Source organism: Octopus bimaculoides, chromosome 1 (genome assembly GCF_001194135.2).
Source record: "Octopus bimaculoides isolate UCB-OBI-ISO-001 chromosome 1, ASM119413v2, whole genome shotgun sequence".
NCBI lineage: Eukaryota > Metazoa > Mollusca > Cephalopoda > Octopoda > Octopodidae > Octopus > Octopus bimaculoides.
The window spans coordinates 5,947,822-5,959,476 of NC_068981.1; the positions used below are offsets into that span (position 1 = coordinate 5,947,822).

An 11,655-nucleotide genomic window follows, 5' to 3' on the forward strand; every position below is an offset into this window, starting at 1 on the left:
GGGGGGGGGGGGCTTCTGGCTTGCCAGTCCCCAGTCAAACTATCCAACCCAAGGAAAATGGACATTAAACGATGATGATTTTTCATAGCAAAGAATTGAAGACCAAGTAGGGTGTGATAATGAGAAAGGGAGATGAAAGAAAGCACTGGTCAAATATTCAACTGAGACTTAATAATAACCATTTCTATTATAGACACAAAGCTCGTCACAGAGACATGCTGTCCACTCATACAGCCTTTCCTATAGATACTAGTGTCGTCCACTCCTGTAACCAAAGTGGACTTGTGCCATCACCATTGAGGCACTCTTGATCCAGTCATCCCCACCTCCTCTGCTTTTCCCCCATATTTTACCCAGCATATCCTTCCAAGGCCTTGCATCAACTCAGTTTTACCCACCCAGTTCTTTTCCCCCAGAATGTCCACCTTCTGGAATCCCTGCTTCTTGCATGTCCCAAGTGAGGAGACTTATTTATAGAATTAAAAATATAAACTTCCAAAGTTTTCTTACCATTTTACGATCGTAGACATAGTATTCGGTATCAAAAACGCCAGTGTCATTCTGCTGAGCGCAAAGCCATGAAACCATAGTCTTAATAAGCTCCAATGGAACAAAGAAATCATTCTCCCATTCTCCTTCACGAGCAGCATAAAGTGTTTTCACAATAAATGCAGTTAGCCTGAAATAACGAAGGACTTTTAATTTAGTGGTGACATGAGTTATGTTGAAAGAAATAAAATGATAGGCACAGGAGTGGCTGCGTGGTAAGTAATTTGCTTTCCAACCAAATGGTTCTGGGTTCAGTCCCACTGTATGGCACCTTGGGCAAGTGTCTTCTGTAGCCTCAGGTCGACCAAAGCCTTGTGAGTGGATTTGGTAGACAGAAACTGAAAGAAGTCCATCGTATATATATATATATATATATATATATATATATATATATATGTGTGTGTGTGTGTGTGTGTGTGTTTGTGTGTCTGTTTGTTCCCCCACCATTACTTGACAACTGATGTTGCTGTGTTTACATCCCCATAACTTACCAGTTTGGCAAAAGAGACCGATAGAATAAGTACTAGGCTTACAAAGAGTAAGTTCTGGGGTTGATTTGTTCGACTAAAGGTGGTGCTCCAGCATGGCCACAGTCAAATGATTGAAACAAATAAAAGCTACATTAAAGCCATCTTGGTCACTGCTTTAACCCTTTCACATTCGGGTCATTCCAATACAATCCTTATTTATGGCTTTAAATCAATCGCGCATAATCTCATAGCTTCAAGATTTCAATGATGTGATTATTTTCAGAACGACATTGTAGGATAGGTATAAAAGGCTGGATCTGGTCAGTTTGAACATAAGGCAGATGGAATATTTTGGCTGATTTAACCCTTTCATTACTGTATTTCTGTTGAGATGCTCTGTATTTCTTTCAATTAATTTTAAATATAACAAAGAATTTAGTAAAATAACTTAGTTATCATTAAGCTAGTGTTAGGAACATAAATTGTGACTAAGGTTTGGTGGAAGATTTTAATTCAAAACTTATGAAAACAAGATGTATTCAGAACCATAGGCAGTGTCAGCCAGGTTGGTAACAAAAGGGTTAAATAGCAAGGGGTTAAGAAATATTCTGTTGTCAATGTGGCCATCACCATAATGAAGAATCTTCTAAGCAAGGACTTGTTCTATTTCCACTTTCACACAACCAATGTGAAGCTATATTTATTGCTAATTTCCTATAAAATCAAATCACCAAGAGACCATTTTATAACTTAGATTGGTTCTGGCTAGTATAGGCGTAGGCCATGTCTAAATAGCACCACCTGGTATCATCACTTTATTGCTAGAAATAGAAGCAATAGAATTAAGTCAATGGAACAAAATACATAAAACAACAGAGTTAGGACTCATGTACAATGAAAGTTGTACACAGTCACTGAAGATGAAAGAAGTAGAAAGAGTTCCATCTACTGCATAGAATCAAGGGGCGTTATTCAGAACTACAATTCAAGATTGGAACCTTTTGTCAAATACAAGACAAGAATGTTAAGTAAAAACAGAAAAGAGAGACAGAAGTTCATGTGGAATACTGGGTGGATCTAATCTGAAGTTAAATTTGCTGTCTTTTATAATTGTAAGCTGGATATTCAAGAACCTTCGACCAAGCTATTTGGTAGTAAAACTGATACTCTTCCTTTGAAGTTCAATGCATCAGCCACAAGTCAGCCAGTGCTAATTGGTCAAGCCATATTCATGGAGGTGTTAATGACATTTTCAGTGACATATTGTCTGAGAAAATCTGAGAACCATGGCTCAAAACTCACCAGGAACCTTGGCACAACTTCATAAAAATTACAAAATGGAACAAGGGAAAATTAGGTTAAATTCACCTGTTAAATAAGCAACTGGAATTGTATATTCAGCGAGTGAATTAGTTTTCAAGAAGATGACTACTGCTACATCACAACTGCCACTGTTGTCTATCCGTTTTCCATGCTGGTGTCAGATCATCACAGTCAGAATCAGCTCTAAAAGAGTTACTGTTCTTCGAGATGAACTGGATGACAACAATTCTCACTCTGAAGGTGCTCATGTCATTTGACTGTCTCTACAACTGGATGCTCTTCTTAAGACCAATCACTTTACAGAAGGAACTCTGTGCTTTTTGTTGTGACACCAACATGAGAAATGGTTGTCTTGTCCTTAACAAACCATAGTTTTGTCCACACACCACCACCCCAATTGTCTGTCCACTCACCAATCCCTTTACAAATGTGTAGTGACTATACACCAGAAGTTCAACGGCAGAAATACAAATCTCATTTGAAGAATATAGTCAATTAACATTCTACTTCCTATTGGACATAAATATTTGCTCTGAAACAGCTGTTAAGGAACAAACTTACCAAACACTTTTCTTTTGACGATCACGAGACATACTGAAAGAGCCATCTTCATTCATGTAACTCAGGATTCTTTGCAAGGCTGTAGGGAAACCAAATGTAGAATTATGGAATCGGTAATAAAGATTTTATTTTGATTAGACTTGAGTCATGGATCTGTGGTTAAGAAATGTGGTTTGCAATGAAATGGTTCCAAGTTTAATCTCACATAGTCTCAGACTGAGCAATACTTAGAGGGTGCAATTTGGAAGACCAAAACTGCACTCATTGTGTGTGTGTGGTCGTCATTGTATTAACGTCCTCTTTTCCATGCCTGTATGGGTCCCATGGAATTTGTTGAGGCAGATTTTCTGCACCCAGGTCCCCTTCCAATTACCAATCCTTTGTTTGTTTTTAAAGCAGGGCAATATTTCCTCATGACCAGTCACATATTTCATGGAAGACTGGAATCAAATGATATCACTTGTATAATGGTGACATTTGTTTACAACTATTACAATCACATGATGTCAAAACAAGGAGACATAAACTCTCTCTCTCTCTCTCTCTCTCTCACACGTCATTTTGTCTTCATAAAATTACAGCAACTGAATAGTGGTATGGTTAGAGAAATGATAGAAGATAGAACAGCTTGACAGGGGTAGATTGAGAGCAGGAGTATATTGACACAAACCTAATGCTTTTGGGTCCTGAGGATTGTTATGACACTTAGGTCTTCTCAAGCAAAACTGAGGGTCTAAAAGCATTGAGTAGGCAAGTTTGTGGGAGTGTGAAAGAAGAGAGACAGACAGAGAGATGGGAGACGGGTTGAATGCAGTGAATAGTGGACAGGGTTAGAGATATGGTCAGAGGTCATTTCCTTTACACCCCTTCAGTTTGGAAGAAAGGAAAGTAGGAATGGGTTAGAGAGGAAGCGGTACTACAATTTTGGTACCTTTTGATTGGGTGTTGGGGGCTGCATGGAAGACAGCAAGGAAAGACAGAACATGCTACAAATACGTCTGGCCACATAACACATTTGTTTTCTTTCGTCCTCTTATCCATGCAGCCATTACACCAAATCAAATCCAACTGTGACCATTCCAATCAAACAGCAACTATTTTGATGAAGATTCATTCTTTGGTTTGTCTTGCATATCTCTCTCTACCATATCCATGATGAAGTATTCTCTGCTTCCATCAGCAATTTGCAAATCCTTGCTCTGCTGATCTTCCAACACCAAAAACCTTAATGTGCACACGGAGATAATGCAGCATTATTGAAACAAAGGATTCAAGAAGATTAATGGTTGAGGCCATTGCTGTCACTTACAAGCAAGTGTAATGTGTACCATGCTGTCACTATTGCTTTTAGGTGCCTGTGGAGTTGTGAACAGAGAGGGGACACCCTCTCAGCACCTTTCACCTTGTGCAACATTGAAGAGCATGAGAGAGAAAGGAGGAGGATAAAGAGAGAGGAGGAGGGAGAGAAAAAGAGAGTGAGAGAGGAAAGGCGGGAGAGAGAGAAAGTGTTTCACCAGCAATCAGCTGGTACACATTTACAGCTGAATAGACTGGAGCATTATGAAATGACAAACACAAAGTCACAACGCAATACCCACTCTAGGAATTGAACCCATGATGTTATGATTATGAAGTTAATGCCCTGACCACTAGGCCACATACCAATGACTATTGAGTAATATATTATGATCAGTGAAAGTCCGTGGCTTAGTGGTTCCGGCTTCGGATCACAACCATGAGGCTGTTGTGTCCTTGAGCAAGACACTTCACATTGCTCCAATCCACTCAGCTGGCAAAAATGAGTTGTACCTGTCATTACAAAGGGGCCAGCCTTGTCACATTTTGTGTCACTCTGAATCTCCCTAAGAACTACGTCAAGGGTTGCCAAGCAGGCTGTTCCATTGATCAGATCAACTGGGACACTCGTTGTTGTAACGGACAAAGTGCATGACTTTTTTTTTTTTGGTTTATTATGGAACAATGGTACTTACCAATATTCAGGTATTTCAAAGAAGTTCTTAAAGTTTCATCACTCAGTTGCTTGCTGGCTTTTTTGAATTTCAATGTCAGGACATTATATGCAAAGTTGAAGGCAATATTCTCGGCTACACCATAAGGTCGATAAAGTAAGTTTTCCGCATTCAGGTATTCTTCAAAGAATCCAGGAGTAACAACATCACCTGATGAGGAAACAAAAGAAAAATAAAATGAGGGTGGTGGAAGTTGTGGTAGGAGGTGTGTTGGCAGGAGTAATGATGGTTGAGGGTGATTATCATTTTAATAGCCACTTTTCCATGCCTTCATGGTTTGGAGGGAATCTATTGAAGCAGATTGTCTATGGCTGGATGCCCTTCCTGTCATCACACCTTCCTCTGTGTGTGTATATGTATGCAAGTCCTTTGAACTTTTCCCTTTCTCCTTTCCGACAAAGAGCTGCACTCAAAACGTTAAACTTTCTCCTTTCACCGAACATCAAGCTAATACAAATTCTTGTGCACATCCTCACATTTGTTTTTCTTTTTTTTCATTTTTTTAATCCATTTATTTGAAATGACTATATATTCGGAGTGTTTTGGGAATTCCCTGATAGAGTTATATTTGGAGAGAAGATTTTTTTCTCAAAGAGTTAAGATTGAGAAAAGAACCTTTTTAGAAAGTTGAAAGGTACAAAGTTTGGGAAGAGATTTCACAAAATGTGTGTAGGCTTTGCTTTTATGGATGTGCAAGCGCTTTCAGTATTTAACTCTTTCAAGCACGTGTTATTTCATGTAGTGAAAGTTGTTTTCAGTAAAATTGTTGTTGACTATTTCTGGTTTAGTTTCAGACTCAGAAATCTTATGGAATATTCTTCTTTTGCCGTCCGGAGAAGGTCAACAAAGAAAATTTACCATTTTCCCTCTTCATAAAATAAATGAAGAGAACGACCTTCTCTGGAAGACAAAAGAAGAATATTTCATGAGATTTCTGAGTCCGAAACTAAACCATAAATAGTCAACAACAATTTTACTGAAAACAACTTCCACTATATGTAATAAGACATGCTTGAAAACGTTAAGAACCGAAAGCTGTATGTGGCTGAGCATTGTCTTGATGGAAGAACACCTTTCATCTTGAAACCAAAGATGATTGTTTTTCTTCTAGAGCTGACTTAAGCCACTCAAGCTGCTCATAGTAGATCTCCTTTGTCATCATTTGGTTTGGGTTTAAAAGTGGACTAAACCTTTCATATACCACCAAACAGATCACACCTTACATGGGTGAAGACCTTCTTTAGCCAGGGGTACCAGTGTTTCTCCTTTCCCTACCCACTGTCTTCGGCGCTTGGTATTTTTATAGAGAACCCATTTCTCATCACCAGCCACTATTCGCTCCAATAAAGGTTCATTTGTGAGATGCGACAGCAAAGAAGAGCACACATTCATTCTCTGTGTGCGATTAGAATCAGAAAGTTTGTGAGGAACCCACTGACCCTATTTTCTGATTTTTCTGATGGCACCCAAGCGTCGATGAATGGTTGAATGACCAAATCCACACATCTCTATTAGTTCAACAGTTACGATGGCATTTTGTTCCGCCAGGGTTTGCAGTATGTCTTCACTGAGTTCTACAGATCTTCCAGAAAGCAACTCATCTTCAAGGCTGTATTTTCTGGTTCAGAATTTCTGGAACCACTGGCTTACACTTATTGTCCAATCCCCATATACTGCATTAATATTCCTCACTTTCCTTTTTCATTGTTGCGCTTATTGAACTCAAAGCAAAATATGCCAAATATGCTCCTTTGTCTCTTCCATTATAGCTTTAAGAATATAACTGCTAAAATCAAACTGCACTCTTCAAAACTTGCACTAAGAATAAGACATAGCAAGTTGATGTAGGTAGTTTATCCTGTGCCCCTCCGACTTTTACTTCATGCAAGTGAAAAAGTGCATTATTTATGGGATGACCCAGTATATAAATGATATGCCTCTACCAATTCCATTCACAAGGTTTTGGTTGACTGAGGCGATAGTAGACACTTGCCCAAGGTGCCACACAGTAGGACTGAACCTGGTACCATGTTGTTGGGAGGCAAAGCTTCTTACCACACAGCCAAGCTTGCACATGTAAGTGTGTGTGTATGAAGGAAGAGAGAGTCAGGCACAGAATGAGAAAAATTTATAGTACGGACATCAGGAACTTTAAATTTGCAGTAAAAAAACAGAAATTAAAGAATACCATTCCTTCTTCTCACCTTTTAATCCTTTTAGGTCTCTTACGACCAATATATTTACAATTTTAAAATGTATTTTTCAGGGGTTTTTTTTTTCTTGAGGGGAAAATAACTTCTATTCATGACCACCACATTTATAAATAATATGGAATGTTTAGAAATATGGTAGTAAGAATTGCAAGAAATAATAAATAAAAATCCTGACTTACCAAAGATGTAACTAGCAGCTTTACCAGAACCTGGAACGTAGTCATGTTCTCTTTGTTCTGGTTGAATAAATTGGGCATTAATTGGAATATCAAAGTTTGGTACAATGACCGACGCCTGAGTGATCAAGTCCACCAAATAGGGAATGTGGTAATAATTGAGAATGCCATCAGACTGCAACAGAAATTTAGCAACAAGTAAGAACTCAGAGAAGTATTTGTGTGGGTTTTGTCACTTGTTATTTTTTTTAAAGATTTATTCTTTTGGAAAGGACAAAAACCATCATTTTTCTGAGATTGGGTAAATCAAAACATTTGATTCTGTTGTGTCTGGGGAGAGTCATTCTCTTTTGGTGCCTTATAATTTAACACACCGGTAAAATTTCCACATTTCTTTTTTCATTTTTCTAAAATTTTCATTCCGTCTTGCAACCTTTTCAATAGTTTTACTGGTGAGTGTGTTAAATAATAAGGCACCAAAAGAAAATGACTCTCCCCAGACACAACAGAATATGCTTCAACACATGAACTCACATAAAGAATCTTGCAAACCAAATCCAAAAACGAAATAAAACATTTGATGTTTAACTTCAACATCTGTGAATCAATGCCTGCAGGAAAAAATATGAGGAACGGGATGCAGGTGAATGACAAAAGGATGAGATTCTGGTAAGAAAGGATTTGATCTGATTGACGTGACACGGTAAGGGCTGATGAGACAATGGAGTATGTACACTTAGCTGCTTGAAAAGAGCAGAAGCCATGGTAATAGGGGTAGAATAAGCAGAGTGAGGAGACTGTGTGTATATGAGTGAGACAAATTGAACAGTGAGTCTTTGACAATCAGATGAATGGTATTCTTTGAATATTGTCTGTAAATCACGTGTGTGTGGTTAGAAGTAAAGCGTGACAATAAGAGAAACTGAACTTAAACATATCTGATATTAAAACTCATTACACGGGCATCATGATGGAACAGAAGAGAAAAGGTGCAGCAACTAACACAAACACATAAAAATATGCACAAACATACACACAGGTGTATATGCCATCATCATTATCATCGTTTAATGTCCACTTTCCATGCTGGCATGGATTGGACGGTTCCACTGAGGTCTGGGAAGCGAGGAGGCTGCACCAGGCTCCAGTCTGATCTGCCAGAGTTTCTACAGCTGGATGCCCTTCCTAACGCCAACCACTCCAAGAGTGTAGTGGGTGCTTTTTATGTGCCACTGGCACAGGAGCCAGAGGAGGCTGGCACCGACCATGATTAGTTGGTGCTTTTTACGTACTACCGGCACAGAAGCCAGTCAAGGCGGTGCTGGCATCGGCCATGTTCAGATGGTGCTTTTTACGTGCTACTGGCACAGGGATCACAATTACAATTTCCATTTGATTTTGATGTACCTGACTCAATAGGTCGCTTCAAGCACAGCAGGTCACCCTACGATCCAACGTATTTTTGAGTTGGCTGGTTATGCGACACTGGTGTACGTTACAGCTGTGGACTCACTTTATTTGCCGGGTCTTCTCAGTCACAGCATACCTCCACAGGTCTCGGTCATTTGTCATTGCCTCTGTGAGGCCCAATGTTCGAATGTCATGCTTCATCACCTCATCCCAAGTCTTTCTGGGGCTACCTCTACCCTGGATTCCTTCCACTGTTTGGGAGTGACACTTCTTCACACATCTCTCCTCATCCATTCACAACACATGACCATACCAGCGCAGTCGTCTCTCTTGCACACCACATCTGATGCTTCGTATGTCCAACATTTCTCTCAGGGCGCTTACACTTTGTCGTGTGTGCACACTGACATTACTCATCCAGTGGATCATGCCAGCTTCATTTCTTTCAAGCCTACGCATGTCCTCAGGGCTTGAAACATCAAAGATTTCTCCCTTTTTTCCCCAGTGTCAAACTAATGCACCCTGTCTTATTTTTTGTACAATTTTGGATCACATATAAATGCTTGTGTGTGGTTATAGTCTATTAGGACTGCAACATTGCTGTAGAGCGTAATTAAAATCAGACCTGTATGGATTAATTTAGTTTAAACGACACAAGATTGAGAGAGATTAGTTTGCAATGAAAGAGAGACAACAACAACGGACTTACTTTCACACAAACTCTATGTATGACGTAGTCCCTCTCCATGAAACACGAGGCACTGATTTCCACGTCAAAGCAGCCATTTTGAATAATTGGAATAATAGGCATGTAAATGTCTTTGGACTGTCCAGGTTCCAGCTAGAAAATGGAGAATTAAAATAAGAAACCATATAAATCAAAGAACTGGAATATTTAAGCATCGCTGAATCTATCTTTTAAAATTATTTAACAAATCCATGGCCACCTATGGAAAATCTACAGGTGATTAGTACTTGGATATTTGGTTAATTATTTCTGATAGTCTGTATTAGAAGGGATTGATTGAATAAAATACATGTTCCTCTTCATCATTAAATAAAAAAAAAAAACTATACAAACATTTATCCATTTGTTTTCACATGTTTTTCCATGATAGTATGAGTTAGATGAATACACATTGAGGAATTGTTTTACAGGTGGATGCTCTTCCTGTCACTAACCCTTATATGTTTATGTTTTTCAAGTAAGGGATCTTTTATAAGTGTTGGAAGATGCAAAGTTAGTAGACAACAATCAACAATATATTGTAAGGAAGCCCTCATTTAAAAAATTGATGTTATGATGATGATGTCAACAACAATGACAATAATGAAACTTAATTGCTGGCAGAGACATCATATTTTGTTTTGCAATTGTAGTATACAACCAATTATATTAAAGGCTTTATAAGGCAATACTGTGCCCTACAAGAATGTGTTTAGTTCTATTCAATAGTGTTACACCACTAAACTTAGTGACTTATTTAAGCAATGTGATTGTAGATGGTTAATAGATTGCATGTGGCACTGATGGAGGAACAAGAACTCCCGAAATATGTATATACCCTTCATTCTATCTTTGATCACATTGTTTAGATAGACATATTCATATACAAAACATCATAGCTTTCAAATGCTGGCTTGAAATTCTATAGAGATGAATTATAAGTGATTAGTAAAACTATACTTACAAAGACTATAGTCTGCATATCACCATCAGCCAGTTCTGGACTGTAAGACTGGACTAAACCTAACTCTCCGACAAGGACAAATTTATGATACGGAGAAGCATGAGCAGTAACCAACACCTGAAATAGAAATGAATTATGTTGAGAGGGAGAGGGGAGAGGGCAAAGAAGAGGAAAGAAAGGGAGCAGCAATAGTAACAGGGAAAATGAAAGAGAGGACGAGAGACAAAGAGTGAGGGTAAAGTAAAAAGAAAAAAAACGAGAAGGAAGGAAAGACAAAGATGAGAGGGGAAAAGAAGATGGTGGAAGTGGAGAGAAAAAATTTGAGGTTACCTCACAAAGAATATAAATAGGGGAAGGGGGATCAGGAGAGGGACACAGAGACTAGAGAGAGAGAGAGAGAGAGAGAAACAAAAACAGAATGATAAGAGAAAGAAAAATAGAGAAAAACTAACAAAAAAAAAGCAAAATTTGAGTATTTTTTTTTACCTCAATGAAGTCATCTTTGTCCCAAAAGTTAAAGACAGTAACTCGGAATCCAACCTGTTCTCCCCTGACAATGTAAGTGGGAGCTTCCACTTGTATGTACATGTATCGAGAAGCATCATACTAAATAAAATATAAACAAAATTAAAAACATTTATAATTTCAATAACAAACTCTGTTGTGTGTTTCTGCATGTGTGTTTGTGTGTGTGCGTGCGTATGTGTGCACGTTTGCGCATGTGCTCATGCATGTGGGCCAGTCAGGTGATACTAGCATCAGCCACAACAATATATATCATAGAACCCTTTGACCATTAACTAAATCCCTGGGATTGTAAGAGATTTCAATAAATGAAATGCTTATCTTTTACTCTTCAACCAATGATAATGGTGAAAGAATGGTAAAACCGGATGATTCTATGTGAAAGAATTTTGTAGTGATTCAGAATCTTCAAGATAGTTTATAGAAAAGAATGGCAGGTGAAGTCTTTGCAGTATTTCTGTGTTCATTTTTTTTTTTTTTTTTTGTGGGTGAGAAAAAAAATTATTAAAATGAAGCAAAAGTTTAAAACAAAATCTGGCTTACCATAACTGGTGCTGACATAATTCCAAGACCCAAATCTCGACTGATAGAAAGACCATGCATCACCCAAGTAAGTGGATATTTTGGGGTTTTAATTCGGAAATCAACTCGTCCATCAGGCCTGTCAAAATTCAAATATTTCTCAATTAACCCTTTCGTTACTGTAT

At 38.3% G+C, this 11,655-nt stretch overlaps 1 protein-coding gene across 1 annotated transcript in view; it reads right to left on the reverse strand.

Annotated features, from left to right (window-relative positions):
• The window catches only part of LOC106875989 (CD109 antigen), a 52,065-nt gene that overhangs the window by 15,429 nt on the left and 24,981 nt on the right, over positions 1-11,655 (reverse strand). Inside the window, exons 17-24 of the mRNA XM_014924331.2 lie at positions 11,492-11,609; positions 10,910-11,029; positions 10,424-10,540; positions 9,442-9,573; positions 7,326-7,497; positions 4,895-5,083; positions 2,904-2,982; positions 511-679 (exon numbers count right to left, since the gene is read on the reverse strand). Of these exons, the coding sequence (XP_014779817.2) occupies positions 511-679; positions 2,904-2,982; positions 4,895-5,083; positions 7,326-7,497; positions 9,442-9,573; positions 10,424-10,540; positions 10,910-11,029; positions 11,492-11,609 (1,096 nt within the window). The remainder of the gene's footprint in view (positions 1-510; positions 680-2,903; positions 2,983-4,894; positions 5,084-7,325; positions 7,498-9,441; positions 9,574-10,423; positions 10,541-10,909; positions 11,030-11,491; positions 11,610-11,655) is intronic.